Source organism: Chaetodon trifascialis, chromosome 8, assembly GCF_039877785.1.
Source record: "Chaetodon trifascialis isolate fChaTrf1 chromosome 8, fChaTrf1.hap1, whole genome shotgun sequence".
In the NCBI taxonomy this organism is placed as follows: Eukaryota; Metazoa; Chordata; class Actinopteri; order Chaetodontiformes; family Chaetodontidae; genus Chaetodon; species Chaetodon trifascialis.
Window position 1 is genome coordinate 20,438,912 of NC_092063.1, and position 23,858 is coordinate 20,462,769.

The window sequence follows — 23,858 nt, forward strand, 5'->3', positions numbered from 1 at the left end:
ATGGAAAAGTGTGAATGGGTTCATCGACTGTTAGAGGCAACACAAAGATGACTTTCAGTCCCATAATTAACAAAGTTATGTTTTTACAAGTCTCTAACTATCGTCTAGCTATACTGGAGTGACCCCTGACAGGGCAAACTGGACCTCTGTAGGGAATGTGGGTATGGTACGACTGTCTAGTCGTAAGTGATTCTTCTCACATGCAGATCTACATGACTGTGTTCATCAAACTTAGATGTTCAGCAAATGGGACAAAGGCAATAGAGAAAGCTTGCACCACATGATATGTGATTTGATGGATTATAACTGCTGTGCAATAGATTTAACATGTTTTTTGTCAGCTCTACTTAACAGGGATGTCAATTTTAATCAGAATTTCAATTTGTATGACCCTTTGCATGCCCTGTTTTCCTGACAGTAAATTAGGCTATTCTCTGTGCTAATGCAAAATGGAACAAATGTGGGATGTTGGATTTGATGTTTGACACGGGTAACAGTCAGGCAGTTTGCAGGGTTTGTAAAATGCAGCTGCCTGACAGTTATGTTAGCTTGTCACTTCAGTAAGGTGGTTGATTACAGTTGTGTAACGTAGTTTAGGATTAGGTTTCCTGAGTTGCATCGGAATCAATTCTTACAAATTGATCTTTTCAAAAAGTGACAGCTTTATTTCTGCACACAATAGCATTTTTATATGGCCATGTTACTGTCACAGCACGGACTTTGATGGAGTACTGAGTAGTAACAAACATGTTGGACAAGTTAAAATATGCTGAATTGTGCTCTCATTCATCATTGTCATGTGGCTCAGTGGCACAAACTAGAGCAGCAGACTAGAGTAAGAACAAAACAACTTTAGACTTTAAACATTTCAGGTGATGCTCAGTGAACGTTTTATATACTTAACACTGGCTTTGAGGAGTCATTCTGAGCTATGTTTTTCTCATTCACCCCCCTTTCATTTGAGCTGTGAGGGACCAGCAAACCACGAACTGATAAATAATCTACAATGGCATTTTAATTGAGCCATAAATGGTGATTGATGTGGAGACAAGAGAGCAGTGACAAGGTCAGTGCATTATTGACAGTTAAAAATATGGATAATAATTTGTCTTTTGAGTGTTTTGGCCCTGACCTCAGATGCTGGCATGTTCCCAATCAACACACTCGAGGCAAGTCAATTTTAACTCTCCAGGCCAAATTATGGCAATATCTGATAAGCAAAGTGGTCTTATTCATCATGAATAATACGATCCAGAACAGGACGAAAAAAAAGGCCAGTACAATGTTTAATCTCTATGTTTGTTAAGTGCCTTGCTCTTAATACTGCTTTGCTCAAACATGGCCACAGTCTTGAACACTCTATGTAATGAACTCATGAACACATGAAAGAGAGGAGCCCTGACACAGAATAAAAAGGTAAATCTTCATGTTTTTCCTTAACAATAGGCAGTGATGAAATTGTCAATTACTGTAGATTTTACAGCTGCACCAGCATCATCTTTAGTATCACCATCAGGACTGACTCAACTAGCCTCCCATTAACAGATGGAGAATGTGTATAAAAATGCTAAAGCTGGTGGCCAGCATGGAGCATGATCAGTAGTGCCAGGCTTCTGATAGAGCCATTTAATCTGCTAGTTTGCTATAATTTAGCTCTTCTTTTGTATTTACTATATATTGAAAAGGCTTTCCCAGTCATCTGTCAGTTCTTTTTATCTGTCCTTATATTTTAATTTTTATGGCAGCTGTAGTGCGTCCCCTAATTGTTTAAGACTTGCTTTGTGTTGAACTGCTTCTTAATTAATGAATATAAAACAGTTTGAGGTGCTTAATTAAAAAGACATTTAAAGTACACAATTAATATAACTCTTAATAAACCTGATGGTGTAATTGTCATTAAGTCATTCAGTCACTGATTGAATTTCAACATTGTGTCTTTAAGTGATGTACATATTTCTGAATTCATAGACAGATTTGTAAAACTACTTTTCAAAGTCCATCTCACCCTATATACTTACTGTTGACACATTTACAGGTTAATTAGCTGACCCAACCAAAAATAAAACAAGGTTTAGCCCAGAGAGCGGTGGAGGAAACTTCGCTGTTCACCTGTTAAGTGTACTGTGGTAAGCTTATCACTGAATCTCTAATCTCTCTGTATTATGTAATGATTTTATTCGTTGTGTAATTTAAGTATGATGTAATTGATTAACTGATTTAATTAGAGCCCGAAGCACATAGTAGATTCTTCAGTTTTTGAATAAACTGTCTGATAAATATCAATAATAAGCTAAACCCTAAATATTTTCTTTTTTATGATTATTGCAAAGGTTTTTTTTTTCTTTTGTTCTGTAGCTGTAAATCACTGATTAACAATTATCAAATTGTTGCTATTGTTTCTGAAATATTTTTAAAATATGCCAGTACAGGGCAGCATTAATTACAGTGACATGGTAATGCTCACGCTACGGTAACGCACTGTCTTGGTATCTTGGTCTTGGTACTGACGTGTGCTGATGAGTATAATTGTCAACACCCATACAGCTGAACAGCACATGCTACAGATAAAATGGACTGGAAATAACAATTTCGAAGACTTTCAGTTTCATTATTCAAGATTGACTCTCTAATATTCTTTGACATCCCACATAATGAAATATCATTTGGAAGTGTACTGCACAGATGGCAGATAAAGTGCAGTATTCACAGCATCAACATACCAGATTGCTTTCTGGTGGGAAAGTGTGTCTGGTGTCCTATTTTATGAGCACATGCTCCATCATACCGTCATTACTAACTTCAGTATAGAGTTAAGCCTCTAACAATATGGCACGAATTCCCTTTAGTGGAGATTGTGATCTCCTGATTGTCAGATCAGACTGTTTTTGTTTTTTTTTCCATCACAAAGCATTGTGATTGTACATGCAGTCGCTGTGGGGCAAACAGGCAGATGGGTTGTCACGGAAAAAACATATTTAGCTGAAATACTGAAAAACTGGTACGTTGGTGGAGGAGGGCACATTCGTATGCATATGTTTATTGGAGAACTGGGAGAGGTTAAAGTTGACTGTAAGCTACTTCATATGCATTATTCAGGCAGTTTCAAGTCCTGGATCTCAGTATGCCAAGTCCATTCTAGAGCCAGACATACAGGGAATGAAATTACTTTGTGAAGTTATGGAGCGAACCGTTAATTAGCGTGTCTGTTGGCCTGGAGGACTTGGGTTTGAAGGTCAGCTGAAGACTTGCTGGAATGATGATTTTAACCAGGACTTGACAGACAGCAGATGAAAGCAGGCAGCCTGGGCTTCTGCTCTCAGACAAACCAGGCAAAACACAATCTCTGTGCATCGCACGTACACACACTCCTGGTGCCTCTACCATCAAAATACACACACACACACAAACACAATACTTGTTGTATAGGTCATCTTTGCTGTTATCCCTCATTGTTTCTCGTACCTATTGATCAAGTAACCATGATGCCTGCCACATGTCCAATTATAACAGATCGCCAGAGCCAAGAGTAACTCTTGTGTGTGTGTGTGTGTGTGTGTGTGTGTGTGTGTGTGTGTGTGTGTGTGTGTGTGTGTGTGTGTGTGTGTGTGTGTGTGTGTGTGATCCCAACCTCTGCTGTCCCTCATCAAACTCAAGCATGTAGAATGTAGAATTTCAACAGAAAGTCAGTGATGTAACAGTATATGTAAGATGTGATATTTCAGAGCAATATACTTGGATTATGCTTCTCAGCCCAAAAATGAAAAAGCGCTGGAGGAAGGTTCACCAAGCTTGACTTCTCCCTCTCCTCTGTGCCCGCTTAAGCTGTACTATATTCAGCAAATCTACTTCCAACTTATTCTGCAGATTCCTACAAATGCCACTGTCATGGGGGTTAGGATTAGGCCTTGAGAGGCACTCCAAATTAAACACATGATCTTCATGCTCAAGAACCAGTCATCAGCACATAATTAGGGTTTCCCATTTGATTAAAATATCATTGACATATGACTCAAGCGCTGATTTATACAGCTAAATTGTGTTTTAGAGTTAGTCATAAATAAATAACATTCTGCAACTATGTTTACAACATGCCTATGGCTAAAAAGGCAGTCCTAAAAGTGCAGACTTGCACATGAAGAAACTTTGAAAATAAGGTTTACAAAGTGGAACTGAGGACTTTGCCAGCAGACTCACTGTCTGTCGCACGAACGCTGGAACCAAAGTGGACATTTTTATGAGTTCCAGTGGTTCAAAACCCATGCTGCGCTGCTGTGCAAACAGGAAAAACATTAGACTGAGTAATCCATTGCACACAATACTTAATATCATTTACCTGCCCTTGAAACTGGAAACCTCACATAACCAACATAATGCCATCAAAAGACCACAATGAATGAAGAGTAGCCTTTGAAGTCTGTGCAAAAGATTCACAGCATAATCCTGAATCAAATGCTTGAGTAAAGGGTGAGAGCGGTTAATAAAAAGGGCCATTCATACAGCCTGTTATGCCTTGAAGATACAGGTTGCTTTGCATAAGAGGATGTTGTCTACATCCCTCATGTCAGATTGTTGACATGTGAAGTGCTCTACTGTGGTTCGCACAGTTTAATGATCGCTGGGGTTCCGGTCTATTGTTTTTCACTCTTTCATGATCTGTAAATTTAGCCATGGCAGCCTTTTAGGGTTCTTATTCTCTACAGCACAGAGACTACAGCGCTCTAGATTTCATTTCTCCCCTCTCTGCCTCACATGTAGCATCAGCTCAAGGGCTTCATATGGAGATGCTAAAACCAATTAGCGTGTACCTCAGTGACAGCAACAGGCTAGACGTATAGTGTGCGGTCAGAGGATAGCTGGCTTTATGTGAATGTTAGAGTTGTCAGCATGAATCGGTTCAGGGTATAAAATCAGGCCGGGTCAAGAGTTACGACCTAGCTGCTATGAAAATCCCATGATGACCCGAGCCTTATTCATCATCCTACTCATGGTTCACAGTCAGCGCTGTTTCCTGTACATCACTTTGTACTAATACAACTATATTCTTTGTACAAAACACTGAAACAGACTTTTGGTTTAGAATGATGAATCATGATAGCTGTTGAGATCGCCTTGTGGGATTTTTGGCTAACCTCTACATGAGCTAAATGCTAATTTCAGCAGTCATGCATGTAGAGGCCTCACTGTTTTATTCACTACATGGACAATGACCATGCATGCACGCAACCAGACAAACTCAATAATAAACTCTAATGTATAGTATACTTTATGTACGCACTGCAGCTACTAATGAATAGTATTTCTACTGTAGATTAGTCTGCGGTCTTTTTTTTTCTCAATTAATCCTTTCGGTCCATAAAACGTTTTATCCAACCAATGGTCCTAAAACCCAAATGTAGTTTACTGAGACATGAGACAAGGAAAGGCAGCAAACCTCTTCTCACAACTGAGAAGCAGGAGCTGAATACGAATGTTTGACATTTTGCTTGAAAAATGGTTATCAATGTGATTATAGATTATTTTAAGTGTGGGCTCTCAGGCAGGCTGGTCGCACTGCAACCTCTGCTGTTCAAAGATAATCTCTGGCAGCGGATGTGAATGTCCTTCTCTTCTAGTGACTCCTACTTGATGTTGTGACCAGTTTCTAGCTGATGCTCACAGAGCATGCCCCAAAATGCTACTGAGGGAAGATCAGGGGATTATTTTGTCACACACATTTTCCAGCTTTTGTTATTACTATTTTTCATGTATTTTGGTTAAAAAAAATTGTTAGAGGAACTGCAGCACAATATTGATTTGCAGTACAAAAGACAGATCAAATCAGCATTACCTAAATGAACTGTACAATCTAATCAGACAGTATGTGGCCAATTTCAAGGCAGTTACAGTCACCACTTTATTGCCAAGAAGAGGAAACTCATCACACACTCGAGGCTTGCATCATGTCAAGCATCTTGAAAAAGGTGAGCAATGCCCAGCGCTTGATGACTCTGCTCTTCCCCCAGAAAAGATCAAAGTAGTTGAGTGCTGTGTAGGCTATTATGCACAGCAATTCTGCAAACCATGTGCCGGTGGGGCACAGATAAGCAAAGAAACAAAGGGCAGGATATCATCTCTCTGAATGAGGCCAGCTTTAACAGCTCTTGTGAAGCCTTTTCAAAAAGCTTCACAGAGCCTCCATGTTTTAGTAATCACAGGAAGTCAAGCTTAACAAAAAGTGGCAAAACAGTTAAGAATACATTAAAGTAGCACTACTCATAGGGACTATTAAAAAGTCTAAATCTAGAGCCAAATTCCTTCCTTGCAGCGTATGTAAATTATTGTCATGAGAGTACAACGGGCTAATGAGGGATTATCTGACTCTTTGAACTCATCCTTTGCATCATGTCAGACCCAGTAAAACAAAACTATTATCTGTGCTGCTAATCAGATATTGCACCTAATTATTGGCTCCTGCGCTGTATCTCTGGCCCACTTCTTCTGTCATCATCACACTGTGATCACTTATGCGAAGTAGGTCTTAATTAGAACTTCTTGGGAGTTTGCAGGAGTGAGGCCTCGGCAGATGGGCTTCCCACCTGAGGGAGGTGAAAAAGGTATGGCTTCTTCAATCCCCTCACCCTGCGGCACCAGGCTGCCATCGAGAGAAATTTTATCAGCATGGTCTCGACAGCCCCGCCACTGAGTACATATCATTTTCTAGCCAACACAGCCATTGAAAGGTGCCTTGTTGAAGGTGACTCCACCTTTGAGGGGAAGCTGGGTGTGATGGCAGGTGCTCTCTGGCAGGCAGGATTTTGGACTGAATCAATGGTTCGCTTTTTCTTTTTCACCTCTCAGTGGGGTTTTTCCTGAGTTAACAATTTCAGAGCACAAAAAATAACCAGTGTTTTTATTCAGGGTACACTAGCAATTGATAGAGCATTTACACGCTGAACTATGCTCCACATGTCTCTCCCACACACTTCTAAAAAAAGCGCTGTCCGCTGGGGAAAAGGTGCAGCAGCTACAGTTCGTGAAGTTTGGAGCTGCAGTGGGTGGCTTTCTCCAGGAGGTCCAAACAGACACAGCGAGAGGTTAAAATGAGACTTTGTGAGCGTATACAGCAGCACTGCATCTCGACAACAAACTTGTTTTCACTGAGTTAACGTTTTCTTTTTGACATTTCATTTGGTTGGTGCTGAGCAGACTCCAGGAAGAGTCGTAAATGCACAAGCTTTCTGGAAATCCCGTAATGAAGGAAATACAATAAATATTAATTTGTTAAAAAATGTTACTGCCTAATTTCTAAAATTAGTAACTTAGATTTTGCCTCAGTACAGCTGACCTGTTTTTTTTCCATCGCAGCCAATTTCAAGCTTTTACAGTCACTGACTTTTGGCAGAGACAAACTGAACACTGTCCTAGTTGAAGTACTCTTTAGCTGTATGAACATCACATCCATTTATTTTTCAACTGATTTGAGGACATAGACAGACATTAAACATTAATCCACCACTTCATTTGATCCCAATAGGGTGTTTGGAAGCTGAGTATTACAGTATACTTGAGGACTGAAACCAACTGTCTGTAAGTTGCAATGAATCTTATCCTGAAAACACTTGCTTTACCTCATTCAGGGGAGCAATTGTGCAAAACAGAACTTGCTAATATTCCTGTCTGGTTACAGAATGCAGCCGATGAGAGCACTGATATATTTTTGTAAAGGGATCATTTTGCCACAGAGGGCTGGTACAAATGTTATCTGCTTATCCCTCTAGTATAATAATTCAGCTGAAGTCCAGAAATTGAAAATGGTGGAATGAACAAATACAGTAATGAGCCTGAATATCTACCAGGACAGCCAGTGACAGAGACAGGAATTCAATAACTGTGTATGTGCTGTTGTGATGCTGCACTTGCACTTGTACATCATATACTAGGACGCACATGTTGGTTAGTTGCCAGCAGTCATGTTAATATTTCTCTTTGAAGAAAGGGGAGGTTTTCCTTTTCTTTTTATTAAACAAAGTTTCAAGAAAAACCCTTTCAAGAACAAACTATAAAGGAACTGTGATTCATGCTTTTGTGTTGATCTGTTGTATCATAACCACTTTCAAATAGTGAGGCCTCGAGGCTTAACCAAACACTTGAACTGAGCAAAGCAGATTCTACTGCTGGTTTCAGCACAATAAGGATTACCTCGTCATTTACACTGGTGATACTCTTGTTTAAGGTCTCACTTAGGTTAAGATATGTGTTTCCTTTTTACATTAAACATACCAATGAAAAGAAGATTCCTGCTCTCTTGCTGGACAGTTTAATAGAACAACACGATGAAAATCAGAAAACAGAAACATGTTTCCATGGTAGCCTGTTTTAAATGGGACTAAGCAGACTTCTTAGTCAGGATCTTATGATGATTATCATAATCTTACAATGTGACATCTGGTTCGTATCAGTCAGTCAATGAATATTTTATATTCATCAAGTCACGCCATATACTGTACATACTCTATGGGAGAAGATCTGTCAGAATACAATGTTCATCTTTTCTTTGAAAGTGTCTGCACAGTCAGATACATTTCCAGTTGGAGAAATCCATTCTGGTATTCAGCGCCTGAGTGGATCATTGCATTAGACGCTATTTATAGCCAAAAAACATGACACTGTCATGGCTTTTCCTCAAATGCCTCCAGGGGTGTGGGTTGGTTATGTCTTCCTTTAAAATCATGAGGCATACTATTAAGCAGCTCCAGCAGCCATGCTGCTAGATTGAACAACTTTAAAGGATTATGGATTAAGCATACACTAAAGACAGTGGGATGCTGGTGAGAGCTCATACAATGTGTTTCCATTCATTCCATCTTTCCTGATTCTGCCAGCCTGGAGCACAGCCCGTTCACGCTGGGGAGAAGACTCTTAAAATAGAGATGGGGGGATATGGAGTATGCATTTGCATTGCCCTAAGAGAGCGACAGAGAGGGAGAAAGAAAAGAGAGAACAGGGAAGGAGCTGTGTGGCAGTCTTACCCCTCTGGGGGGCAAAAACTCTCTGATAACATCCAGGCCATAGAACAAGGACACTTCTCCTTTCAGATGACTCACTGTGAGGGCAGCACACACAGGAGTGCAGATTGGACCCCACTGGCAAAGCAAGTTGCATTTGACTGCTTCATCAGATTACAACAATGGCTCCTTGAGTGAGAGATGTACAGTATATACTGTGTGTGTGTGTGTGTGTGTGTGTGTGTGTGTGTGTGTGTGTGTGTGTGTGTGTGTGTGTGTGTGTGTGTGTGTGTGTGTGTGTGTGTGTGTGTCAGAGAGCTGGATGATTTTACTGAAATCAATATTAATATTTTTCAGATGTCAAATGTCTGCAAAACTCACATATAGCTGCAGTCCTGATGCCACCTCAGGGCCAGCTGCAGATCCACCAGCTTCAGTAACTCAGGGCCATCTCTTATTGACTTTTTATATGTTTTATAAAACATTTATTGAATCTCTTACTGCTTAAAAATGCTTAATAGTTGGACTTAAGCAAACCGCTACCCATTTTGTTTATCAGCCATTCTGAGAAAGTCAAACATGTTCCTGTGGTTTATTATCCACATTCATAATAACATTAATCATCATCTACTGCAGCTCTTGCTATTAGAAGTTGAAACCTCTGATCGAGCTACAGAGTAAATGAACTATGAAAAATGAAAAATTACCAGAACAACAGCACATTTACTTCTATCATTGCTACTTGGCTTCATTCACATCCTTGATATCCAACAATATCTTATGTCTAATGTTACTTTTCCAACTTCTCTAGCATGAAAATCTGTCTTTACTGCTATTGTCACATTGTTGATGGTTAACCCACAATGACCCAGGGACTTGTATTAAAGTCTGCTAAAAACAAAATTATAAAAAATACAACAGATTTGTTGAATTATTTTCAAGCTCTGTGTCTGTCACTATGATATTGTATTCTGGCCCAAGTCACCCAAACACTGTACATGTGGCTGTGACAGTGGGATGGTGTTGTTGTTTTGGTGCATCAGCAGCTCAAAAAGGTTCTGCAACGTGACATAATTGCTGAGCCCAGAAAATAATGTTCATGTCTAGGTGAACTCTCCATGTCTGTAAGCACACCACTGTCCAGGAAACTCATCTATCTTCTGCTCCACAGATCGCTGCCTGGTCAGCTGAGACTGATGAATGTACAGTACATAAATGACATCACGCGCTGTCACACTATGATAACAGGCGTAAGCTTTAAATAATAGAGGAGGGCTCCAGCCATATTAGAATCACAGCATAAAATCAAGAGTGCATGAAGCCTCGGGGAGCTGAAAATGCTGCTTAATCTCCCCTAAGACTAAACTGACCTCTAAAAAGAAACATGAACCACAACGCTGACGCACGGTAAATAATATCATCACTCTCACTTATTGGAAACGGCTTTAATACACTGGTAATTGCCTTTCTCGTAGAAAACATAAAATTCAAATCTCATGGAAATTACCATGACCCCTCTGGGATTAGTGAGGGAAAACTGTTTTTTTTTTTTTTTTGTCTCAACTGCAGCATATTGAGAAAATGAGGGCATGGTAACGGTCCTTCTCTGCCCTTCCCAGTTCCATTAATTCCAGCATGTAGCTTTAAGAGAGTCTGACCCAGAATAATCACTGTTTTCAAGAGGAGGTCAGCAGAGATGTACTGTAACGCTGAGACAGCCTCAAGTAGGGGAGCTCTAAACAATTGAACTGAACTACTGCTCTCTTTGTGAAAGAGAAGCAGTACAAGCAAAGGTATTACACATCAAAATACCCCATCTGGCCAGTGTTTTTGGTGATGTGCAGGGTTAAAGTGATGCTGTGGTTTACAGAGGAGCAGAAACAAAGAAAGGAATCTGCTCTGTAAAACCAGTGCAGGATGTTCAGTTTTATTTTATTTCACTTGGCACAGTTACTTTCTTCATCTGCCTTTTAAGTCTTACTTAAGTCCATCAAGTTTCCCCTCCAGAATGAGCAGGGTTATAATACTTCAATGAAGAGTGAAAAAGAGAATAAGTTGCATGTATTTCTGGGACAGGTTTCTCTTTCAAACCCTCTGCTGCTTTAAAGCTTTCAAAGAGCGACTGACATATTCACTGAGCAGGAATCACAGGGGCTGAGCTGGACCTGGGGTTGTCTCAGTGGCGCCATGTGTCCACCTCAACAGAGAGCGGACGAGTTCAGGAGGCACAGGGGTGCTGAGTTGGACTGCCTACCTCAATCCTTTGAAGCAGACTTGTTTTAGACTCGCTACTTCCTCCAGATCAGATTCAGCATTGAAAGGTGTTTAATACAATATTCAATAGTAAAAAAAAAACAAGCAGAACAATGTGTAATCATGTAAAATGTGTCAGAAAGACGCTGCTTGAAGAGATGTCTCACTGTTGTCATGGTTGTGGTGGCCCCTAACATTAACTAAAAGAATATTATCATTATCATTATTCTCTTTATTTTTTCATACGATTGAAGTTACAAAATGTAAATATGAAATCAATTTTCTGCTTCAAAACAAAAAATTCAAGCTTCTCAGCTTTTTATCCAAAATGTTGTTTCGTTTGATGAAAATGACAAATATTCAAGCGTTGCTAAAAAAAAAAAAAAAAAAAAAGCATGAGTGAAGTTAGAATAAAATAAAAGCAAAAACAGAAGCCCTGTTCTTTCTTCTGACAGATTCAGTGTTTACATATTCATGGAGGAAAACATTCTGGGGGGTCTTGCTGGTTGTGGCTGTCAACTTCTAAACAATACTCCGGTAGAGAAAGTGTTAACGGAGGCAGCTGCTGTCATGGGTGACCTGTAAACAACGTGGCGTGACAGCCATGTGCAGACAGTTTGATTTGCACAGGATGCTGTGGAACATCTTACATAATTTTAATTCTACTCGGCATTTGAAAATGCTGCCATGTTGTTCAGTAAGCGTTCAGCTCTTGAAGCCTGCCTTCTTGGACCATGTGTTGTCTGGAGCTGTCAGTGAATACCAAACTGTCTTGGGATGTGGTGACTGACTTTAACTGTATTAAATCAGTGGTGCCAGTGACTGACATCTACAGACTGAGATTGACAACAATCTCACACTTGCTGATGGTGCAGCTTCTAAAGCCAAAAAACCATAACAGAGAATGAATTTCTTCTAATAGATTAATAAGTCAAACATCATTAATCCTTTAACTTAACAGAATGACAGTGAGTAAAATCACAGGAATAGATCAGGCATCACTAACAACTTTACAATGACCTAATTATAAATACAGCATGATGCAAACTACAGTGCTCTCATAATGAGAAATTTGAGCTGCGTCACAAGGTCCAAACCTGAAATATAAAGTCTGAACAACAAATATATTACTGCTCTCACAGTGCACTCTTTACACTGTATGGAAAAGTATGAATGTAACACAGTGAGTCGAGTTGTTCATTGTTTGGAAACACACTGGAGGCGTTTTCGCATGACAATAAATTCCTTCCTCCCTTGTCACAGACTGAATATATTTCTATATTGTGGTTTAAATTTTGCCCTGCTGCTTTATCTTCTGCGAGTATGTGTGGGGTAAAGCAGACAATTGGGCTGGGGATTTTTAGATTATAGAGCAAAAGCGAGGCGCTTATGTGGCGCAGTGCTTGTACAGTGCAAAACTCTCAAGGGGAGTGAGGGAGTATGTGGGAGCTTCAAATCAACTAGCTCCAGAAAGCCACTTAGTCACACAAACTGTGACCACTCTGCCCTCCTTAATACACCTGTCTCTCAGGTGGTCCTCCTCGTTTTACATTGTTTTCTACACACACTGGAGACAACAAACTAAAGACATGCTGTCTGGAGACAAGAAAGCTCTGCATTAACATGGAAAACATGGAGGCCTTGATGGATTATTTACACTATAAAAACAACTATTTGAGCTATTTTAATGGTTGTAGCTGGTGAACTGAACTGTAGTTAGGGCTGCAGCAGTATCCCAGTTATGATACTGTGTACATTTGGTTACCTACAGCATTCCCTTCTACTGTATTGGTGTTCTTAAACAAAATATTTCAAGTTGACATCACGTTTCACATCTGTCAGGACAAATTACTATATGAGACTGTAATAAAGTGTTAGTTTAACAAAAACCCTTTTAATTCTATTCCTTTAGGGGTCATTGTAATTATTAATAATAATAATTGCATGACACTGTGATACCATGAGAGTGTATTTTCTGAGATGGTTATCGTACCATGAAAATCTCAAACTGTTGCAACCCAGCCTGCAGTTTAATCTGCAATGAGACTCAAACAGCTTTTTTTTTATAACAAACCTGTTCTGAATTTACATCTATGATAGTTCTCCAGCCAAAAACATTTTTGGCCACACTATTGTCTGCTGGTTGGCCGGTTCAACACCCTGCTTAAGTGTGAAGAAGACTAGTGTCCAAACAACTACTGGACAGACTGTCATTTTGACTGTCAAATTTGGTCCACACATTAAAGGCTTCCAGAGGACAAATCCTGTCGATGTTTGGGATCTTTGGACCTTTCACCTATTAGGTGCTATTAGGAGGTCAAACTCACCACATACCACACTCAAAATAATGGAATAAAACAGATGCAATGGAGAGATAACGTGCACTTATTCCTAAACTCTCAGGTTATGAGGACATCACAAATGACTGCTTCACACTAAAGAAAGTCTGCATATCAAGTTCATTAGAAGTTAAATATCTATAGTATAAGTGTTATTCATGGTGGACCACAGTATTTACTGATCATACAGTTTGATGAAGTCACTCTGATCTCACCTCATTACCCTTCCACGCTTCCAACACATCGATCACTGAAAGCTGACAGGGCTACAGAACAGTGTAATCTAAGTGTCTCTTGAGAGATAACGCTTAAATTGACTGGAATCATCTCCTCTAGCAAAAGGAAATAAAATCCACACAAGAGGGTGTAATCATGCGTACAGTTTGAAAGAAACACCCAACTGTCATTTAGGAAAAAAATATGGTCATTACAAAAGGCTGAACTTCTCAGCGAAATGTGTTATTCATATGAAAAATATGGCAGGGCTGCCTTTCCAGTCCAATAAACTCAATAAACTGTTAATGATAAAGCAAATTGAAAATGTCAGAAGGTATACAAAATGCTGAAAGGAATTCTCAGCTAGCTTGATGAATGGTACTGCATATTGGATATTTATGAATTATGAGGCTACATGGCTTGTTCCATTATTCCATTTCAAACTCATTTTAACTGGCATCCAGCCCACAGTCCAGGACACAATAGAATCTGTTATGACACTGAAGGCAAACTTTAGCACATTGTTGAAGTGCTTCACATTCTGTCAGACTCCAAAGTAAATTCTTCACTAAAGGAAAGCAAAGCCTAATGCATCAAAATTGTCTGCAGGCCTTAATGTGCGTTAATAAGGTATCGAGTCTGAGGGAAAGAATGACAGTCAGCATAACTCTGCTTTCAAATCACATTCTCACACAGAACGGCACGCAAAGCTTTGGACTCCTCTACAGACATCAGCACCTTTCTTATCCACCATAATTCTCACACAGACAGTATCATATTGTGGCAGCAGCTGAAAATGAACCATTAGCAGAATGCTCTATTGTTATTTTAATCCAGTTCTGCTCATTTTTGTCCTTTGCTTGGCACTTTTCTCCACTCTCTCTTCTCCCATTGTGCAGAGCACTTTTCAGGGATAAGGCTCGAACAGCCTTTTAATTTCTGAGGGAAGATCAGGGTGGTGGCAGATTCTGGGGGTTAAAGTCCTGATGTCTGAAGAGTAGAAGCGATTTTTGATCCTCACAGCTGATAAACCTTGTGTGTTGTGTGCATATTTTTCAGAACTGGATGTGATGTTGGCAAAACTATTTTTGCAGAATCAAATGACAATGTGAAAGTCGTTCATAGTGAGGAATTAATAAAGAATTATCAGATGACTCCCCTCAGCTTTACAGAGCTTTAGCCTACAAAAACATGGGGCATTGACACAACACGTCACATTTGCTTTTGGTTTTCATATGTATGAGTTTACAAGTATAACATGTTGTGATTACAGTGTGGAAAACTTCTTACTTCATCTTAGTATATTATAAACCCTTTACAACACATTTAAGGGGTTATTAAAAGTTACTTGACTTTATTTGCATTTACTGGACTCATACATAACTGGTAAAGACTTAGTCTGAATTGATTTACAATCACAGACATTTAAATGTCTTATGATCAGGGTCTGCAGGAATACAGTATCACTCACACACTAAAAAACAAAGCTCGTGACATTTTCTGATATAATTATGATGATCGTTATCATATGTTGAAGTCTTGTGGTGATTTATGGCTTTATGACCAACATTTAACTGCTACATATTTTCTGATCATAGACACACACACATACACACACCAGATTCTCAAACAAACGAGAATTTGGCTCTGTTTTTGGTTGTATTTTCACTGCAGTTGTGGAAGTATTGTACGTTTCATGCAGTACAGCTGAGGGGGTTCATCCTCCGTCCACTAAAAGGAGGAGCTGTGATACCTCTGAGTCTCTATTTGCAGCCTGTTGAATATGTAATCATGCCTTTGTTGGAACTGAAGAGGGCTGTGTGCTCAAGCTCTCAGACTAAGCGACAGGGCAAATATAACCCAGCATGCACACACACACACACACACACACACACACACACACACACACACACACACACACACACACACACACACACACACACACACACACACGTGAATGGCTCTGTGGTGGCAAGCTCTATTGCCAAGATACACAGGAACCAAATCGCTTATTCCCGCTATGTTGTGTTCCTAATTTGTTGATTATGGTGGAAAATCCTTCTAGATCCCGCTCCAACTAAGCAACATGCCACTGATATAAACTGAGTGTGATAAGCATTGAGACTGGACAGGTGTTCACAACCCCTGCTCTCAACTCCAACCAACCAATGACAAATCACGAGAGAAACAGACATGTGACTCAGGTACTCTGCTTTAGGTTGGCTCATATCCCTTTTACAACGACCCTTTTAAAGTCTTATTTAGGGATGAGAATTGATAAATACCAATGGCATTATCGATTCTGCTGATCGGATTCCCTTGCAGATTCCTGATCAATCTTCTGTGTGGAAAAAAAAGCAGGACTGCACAGATTTTCACAATCAACGCAACTGTTTCATTATCTCTGGGTCTGAACACAGTACAGAAACAGATGGTGGATGGTAAACAGTAGCTTTATTTCCTCTGCAGCAGAGAACACATGGCCTTCTAACTACATTGGGCTGCAACCTGGGCTTATCTGGACACTTGTACACGGACTATTATAACTCATTGTCTGTAGTGTCTACTTTATGGTGTCTGCTATAACATGCAGGTACTCTTCACTCTCACACAACAACACCCGATGAACTACATCACACCCACACAGATTAAAAACAAGGGGAAATATGGTTTAAGAGATCTACGTGTACTGCTGCAGCTTGTGCACCATCAATGCACGTGCACTGAAAGAGTTTCTTTTTTCCACTGACAGGCTCAGATTGGTAGCCACCAGACAACATTCAGAAACAGTAATTTTATCATCATAAGAGACACTTCATTTAAACATGAAAAAAACAAAAACAACAAAACCTTCCTGGTTCATCTTTTCACTGTTCTTACAATCATCACCAACCCCGGTTTGGTTGATGATTGGTTGATTTTTGTGGTAAAAAATAAATTCATTAATTCAATAATAATAATAATAATTATAATAATGATGACTTTAATGTCATTGTTTTGGAATGTGCAACTGTCAGTGAAACACGGCGGCACCAATAAAAGGAACTGTTCAGCTCGGAGGCATCATGATTCCAGTGGAATGTGCAATTTAGAACCGATTTTCAACTGAGACCGGTTCCCATCATGTCCCTTATTCTGAAAAAAATTCTACATTTAGCATTTATTTCTATGCCCGGGACAAAGGCAAATGATTACACTGAAAAAAAATAAACCATGCACAACATATCTTCCAGTGTCTAACCTTTATTAGGACATAAGCTCTTTTCCAGGATGCTCTGAACACATAAACAAAACTGAGCGACTTGTCCAGAGGTCAAAAACAATTGGTGGAGGGATGCTGAGAATCATCTTTGTAGATGCACAATCTTCTGTTTTGACCTTTTCTTTTAGAGAAAGTGTCCCACAGCACTGGGCCTCTGTTTCACTGGATTTCTATAATACATTTTACCTTATTGCATCTTTTCATCATTAATCAAAATGCACTGTTTGTAATTATCTCTACATGTTTGTTGTGTTGTTTTGAATATCAGCTAGGACGTGGTTGTGTAGCTTTGAAAAATGCAGGCTCTGAGGTGTAGGAGTTAAGCTCTCCTCGGTAGATATCCTGTATTAGGGAGATAAATACCACAGTTGGCTCTCCAAAGAGTTCCAGAGATTTATGGATTGCTTCTGTGCAGCAGGCCTCTGGGAGGCAAATATTCTATGAAATCTTCCACATGTTTTGGTAGTGTGCAACACACACACACACGCATACAAACAGACCCCATCCATGCCCATGAGCTGCAGCAGCTGCTTCTATGGTTATAGTTTAAGAAACATTGCTGCACTGCTGAGGTCGAAGCCTAATTCATAGAGGAAAACAAACAAAAAAGAAAAAGGGTGGGGTGGCTGGAGTATGTATATGAGTGAGGTTTTGAGGGGGTCTAAGATGCAACAGTCAAGGGTGTTGCATCATCCCATTAATTACTCCCACTGCACAATGTCCTCCACTACAGTGTGCATGACCCACATGCTCAGAAAGATAAGCAGGGTTGTAGAGAGCATGGGAATGGGTTGAAAATGAAAAAAAAAAAGAGAGACAAACAGGACAATGCCCCAATCAACTCCGCCACTCACTGTCAAAGTTTTTATTCCAGCATAAGCCTCAATCCACATCAATCATCGCTGAGTAGCTGAGAACTATATGGGGGGGGGGGGGGGGGGCGTTCTTTTGTTCATTTATAAAGTATTATAGTGGAAAGTGGCCCACTGAGAGACGCCCCCTGTGCCTGGAGACAGCCAGTTAGTGGGAAGGGCCATGACGGATAAATCTGATCCTTTGTAGAGGCAGTATTGATCCAGCAAAAGCTCACTACATGAATCAAGTATGAGCTCAGTGCTGTTAGTTCCTTCGCTCTGTGGGATGGATGTGCTTCACTGCAATAGAAACACACACTTTTTCATGTAGCCCAAACTGGACAAGCTGGTCATAAAACCCAATCAGGCTGAGGGCCGCTGGCACTTAAGTAGGAACTTGGACCTGAATTTCATGAGGTCTGAATGTGGGGATCTTATTTTTGGAAGAAAGCAGGGTCATTGCTAGCACAAGTAGCTCATATAGAACATGTGAGTTTAAAGTAAACTGAGCAAAATACAGCAAGACTCATTGCCAAAATTGATCCTTTATGACCAATTCCAATTCTAAAAGTTAGAGCAACTCCTTAAGCTGTCATTCACTGTCACCTGCACAGCAACCTGCCTTAGGAAGCTGTTAGCTCACCTCTGTACAAAAACATGTTTTATATGGTTTTTAGTGGCGAGGTTGCTGTCCCATGATGGTCTAAATCCTGTTTCACAGGGTTTTCAAGTCCAAAAATACATTAGAATATAATCCTCGTTGTCCAGTACTTCGACAAAAAAAAAAATATTTGGCCAACAGAGCTTACGTTAAAGTATTTGAGAGTTATTAGTTTTCAAATGTTCTATGTGCTGAACTCCAGACTTCTCTGTCAAGCATCCACCATGGAGTTACATGTTATGGTGGGAAAATCAACTTAACAGTGAAAGTCCTGGTCCATTTCTGCTTATGTCTCTCCTCTAATTGCTTTGTAAGTCAATTATGAGTCACTGTGTATATAGTTCACCCCTGTCCTTAACAGCAGCAAGTTTCTTTCTTCTTCCCTTGCCCTGCTCTCTTGGTTATCAACATGGTTGGATGAACCAGCTTCCATGTCTGTTTTGTCTCTTACGCTATTTCACAGGGACAACCTGTTCTGGACCTTCTGGATTTAACAGACTGCGGAGCACAGGGTGTTTACGACATGCACGCGCTCAGACACACACACGCACACGCACACGCACACGCGCACACACACACAAAAATCTCCAGAGGATAGGATCTCAGAGAAGCAACACAGCCTATTTCACTGCAAATTAGGTTAATCACGCTCCAGAGAGGCCCAGTTAATAACCCTCATAGAGGATATTAAGATGGCACCTAAATCACAGGAATATCTGAATATCAGATGGCCCCTCACACAGTAACGCCACGTTTAGCCCCGGAGTTCTTGCCAGAGCTCGCTGTGAGGACGCTGACTGCTCATAAACACCCTAAGAGAAAACACCTCAGTGTAGAGTATAATATATTAGAAACCCTGGTTCATTAAGGCAGCGATATTCATCAGAATTAGACTATTACTCAGTGGGATAAGACACTGAATACTAAGCACATGATCACCAGGAATATCAATAGGAGGACATAATTCCTGACATCTTGCAGATGAAGACTGATTAAATCCTTTGTCTGGCTTTTTCTTTCCCTATATTCTGAGAGTCCTTAGGAACTAACACTCCAATCACTTCACATATCACAGTTTATGCAGGCCAGAAAGGGACAGACACGTGTCGCAACAGTCACCTGTACTTAACAAGTGGAAACTGACAAATGAAGCCCTCCTGAAAGGCAACTGGTGTCTCCGCCAGTAATATTTCACAGCTGCAGTGTGCCGACGCCTGATAGCATCCCCAGTGCCTCGGCGGTAAGAGAGCTCACCGTGGGGAACCTAAGACTGTGTGACGTCCATGAAAGATTGAGCCCGGAGATGCCGAGCCTGGGAGAGATGAATCCCTGCTGGTTAACCCTCAAGTGAGACACTCTCTGGCTCCAGCATGTTGTAATTCTGTACCACTACCAGCACTCACGTCTTGAATCCTAACTAAATTGATCTTCTCTGAGATACACATCCACGTATGAAATCTGAGAAACCCATTACTTCGACTGAAAAGTGTCACATTTAAGTGGCAGCGCAGCATGTGCTTTTACACAAGCTAAGGGAACGTGTAGCTTCCTACCAGCGCAATTTTGTTTTTCTTTCCATTTGCATCCCGAGTCATAGTTTCGTGTTTGGTAATTACTGCTATAGGGAGAAATAAATTACACACCTCATTCTCAGCAAATAACAAACCTCTTGCCACTGCCAAAGTTTCAGTTTGGGGTGGTTTAACTAGAGAGAAGCACCTTTCCAATGTTAGGAGTGATTCATGAACAACATTTTTACTTACCCAAAATGCTCCAAAGTTTTCAACAAGCTAGTTAGAATTATTTAAAGAGCAATGTAACTGTTGCTGTGTGTGTGTGTGTGTGTGAGTGAGTGAGTGAGTGAGTGAGTGAGTGAGTGAGTGAGTGAGTGAGTGAGTGAGTGAGTGAGTGAGTGTAATGGTTACCAACAACCATTAATCTAAGCAATTTATCATGCAAACGTTCAGTACACATATTAATTCAAGCTTCACAAATCTGAAGATTGGCACCTGTCCTGTTTTTTTTTTATTGCTAACTGAATATCTTTGGGTTTTGGAGTGTTGGTCGGACAAAAGAAATTATTTGAAGCCATCACTTGGGCTGTGGGAAGTTATGATGGGCATATTTTTTTTAACCATCTTCTGACATTAAAAAGCTAAAAAATTTATTGATTATGCAAACTTCATCGCAGCCCTAAAATATCTTTTAGAAACTCCACTACAGCAGAAGTGGCTCCTGCTGTTATTGTACAGTTGGACAGAGCAATATAGTTATCACGCTATGAAATATATTCCAATATCAATATATTAATATTATGGCAAATCTATGATCATATCAGCATAATAGTACCATTCCACTAAAGTCTAGAAAGGACGATGCTGAATTATCACCCAGCTTTGGTCCACAGGGTATCTTCATGAGACAGTTTGTCTAGAATACATGAACTACAGTGGCCATCTACAGAGTCCTTTATTTTTATTTATTTAGGTATTTATCCATCCATTCTTCTCTCCAGACTTGCTCGTCATTGCTGTTGCAAATTACGCCCACATATCAAATGCCTGGAGATGTTCTGTTCTTTGTCTGTTCCAACAGGTACAGAAGCTTCACTGAGCATTTCTTTTCTTGTTATTAAAAAAAAAAGAAAGAAAATCTGTTAAATACAACCTGTACTGGAAAGCAGGACTTTATCCCACACATTAAATGTAGGAAACCAAATGTTTCCATCACTGTCTGATAACAAATGACAGTAACAAACAATGCAAGCTCTTAGCCTGAGATGGCAAACACAATCATCCCACATCCCATGCTGATGTTCCACATCATGTCAGCAAACGACAGGGAAATTCCTGAGGATGGAAATTGGGTTCTCTCTGCCTCTGACCGATTCAACTCGAGATACAGTGTGGGAGCTAAACGCATTTCATCATCTTATACAACTGTTTTGTCCTCCGGCATGTATTGCCATTATCCTGTGAGGTCAGCCCTGAGATGTACAGTGTTTGTCATGCATAATAAATGGCCAGCTGCAAATGGGCAGGAATTAGAGCTACCGGTGGGAATGAGATCCAGCAGGTGGCAAGAGAATCTCACCGCTGGCAGGTCTGGTCTCATTTCACAGCGTGTCATTACCTCTAAACCTATTTTACAGCAAATGAATGAGCTCAGTTTCAGCTTTTGTTTGCAGGCTTTCTAAGTCAGCAGACTGGTCTCCATGCTGCTTCAGTTTAAGGATACCATTTTATCATAGAAGCAAAGAAAGTATATGTTCATTATTTTGTCATATGATGAGAAAATGTTCCACTGGAAGGAATGAGGTAAAGCTTACCTCTCCATCCAGCCTGTCTACATGCCATCCTCTCCTCTATCTTGGATAAGCACTACTCAGTGCATACACACACTAATTCCATATTTTCGGGGAGCAAAAGACTTACAGAAGAAGCCACAAACTCAAATTTGTGTTCGATCATAACCCCGCAAAGAACTGAATTTATAAATGCGTATTTTATAATTAATTTCACGTCTAATTTCACCAACTAATCACCCTATTAAGTGCGTGTTTCCAAAAGAGCGCGTGCGTGTGTTTCTTCTCACAAGTGCGGAGGAGCTGACAGACCTAACCTTGAGGCGGTGTATGCGCGTGCGTCCGTACATGTGTGTTTCAAGCGCGCGCCTGTGTGTGTGTGTGTGTGTGTGTGTGTGTGTGTGTGTGTGTGTGTGTGTGTGTGTGTGTGTGTGTGTGTGTGTGTGTGTTGCTTGCGCCGTACTGTTGGCGACCCCCAGCGTACGGGATGAGAAGTTTTCGATCAAATTCTTCCTTTAAACATCACAGAACATATCCATCTTCAGCCTCCGCCTCAACATCCCTCAGTGTCAACAGCACCCCGGGAAATAGTCGGTGTGTTTGAGGAACTTTGGTGCAAGGGGAACCTGCGTTGGCACTGTTTTTTTAATTTATCTTTTACAGAGCGACTGACACACATAAACCCATCATCAATTCCAGCAGACTCTTATAAGTTGCAGTGGCGTACATTAAAAAACCGAGACATGTTCGTCGTGCAATGAGAAACAAGAGAAAACATCTACACGTCTCTTGCGTTTGTCCATTACAATGTGATTCCTATGGCATGAAATTAAATTGTTCTTGTCTTACCTGCGAGCAACACTCCGTTTTATCCACATTTTTTCTCGTCTGCCGAATCCGACTCAGTCCTCCGGGTATCCTCCCATTTAGATGGGTTTCCACCAAAGTCGACAATAGCTGATAAAAACACTCAAGTGACGGACCTTACTCCAGCTGTCAGTAACGCAACCATTATTTAAGCCATATCCTTCAACGTTGCGCACATCAAATTCCTCCAACAGCGCTGCCAAATCCCTCTAAAAAATACCAGAGCAGTACTCAGGTCTCTTTGAAGTTGCTCGTCAATTGTTCTTTTGGTGATAATCTTCCTCGTTATCAGTTAAAACGAGATGGGTTCACGCGAGCAGGCGGACAGGTGAGCGGGAAACCAAAAAAGGTGCCCTCAAACTTTGCCTTCACGCAAATCTTTCATTCCTGCCCCCCCTCCGGCTGGAAAGACAAAGATGTGAGCTGCGGAGAGCAAAAACAAGGCATGTAGTTGGTATCCTCGTCGCTGAAATGACAGCGCACCTTCTCCTACATTGTGGAAAGGCAGATGAACGTCCAAAAAAAAAAAAAATGGGGGTGGAAGATGAGGATGTTCGTTTCTCTGAAGCACGGAGGAGACAAGTCACCGCTGGCAGGGGGTCCTCATTATCTCCTCACATCTCTTTGAGGTGTTGAGGGGTGCGGAGGGGTTAGGCAAAGTTAAAAAAAAATAATAACAATAATAATTAAAAAAAATTAGGTGCAACTGAAAAAAGGAAGAGGGGAAGCGACGGAGAATCCTGGAGGTTGAGAGTTGTTTCAGAGGAGTTGGGCAGAGGGGGAATGAGGGCTTGTCATGAGAGAGGAGAGGAGGCTGGTCCGTCTCCTGCTGCTCCTCTTCTCTCAGACTGACGAACGACCTGCCTGCTGAGCCCCACGCTGTCGTGACGTCATTTTAAAGCCAAATATGTCATGTGCCGGAGTGTCTCACGTCAGACGGGTGCACGCTCAGGAGTGTCAGATTGGGTATGACAAGGGGCAGCGCTGGCCAGTACGGCACGGCAGGATGCGACTGAGGCAGAGGAGCAGAGGGAGAGGTGCGTGGGAATGGCTGGAAGTACATTTAGAAAACGTATAGCATCATGTTCAATACAGTCACATCAGCTGGGTGTGAGGAC

General features: G+C 40.7%; 1 protein-coding gene across 1 annotated transcript in view; it reads right to left on the reverse strand.

Moving 5' to 3' along the window:
- The window catches only part of ajap1 (adherens junctions associated protein 1), a 42,817-nt gene extending 19,232 nt beyond the window's left edge, over positions 1–23,585 (reverse strand). The window contains exon 1 of the mRNA XM_070968842.1: positions 22,723–23,585. Coding sequence (XP_070824943.1) covers positions 22,723–22,751 — 29 coding nt within the window. The 5' untranslated portion in view covers positions 22,752–23,585. The remainder of the gene's footprint in view (positions 1–22,722) is intronic.
- Between the last annotated feature and the right edge of the window lie 273 nt (positions 23,586–23,858).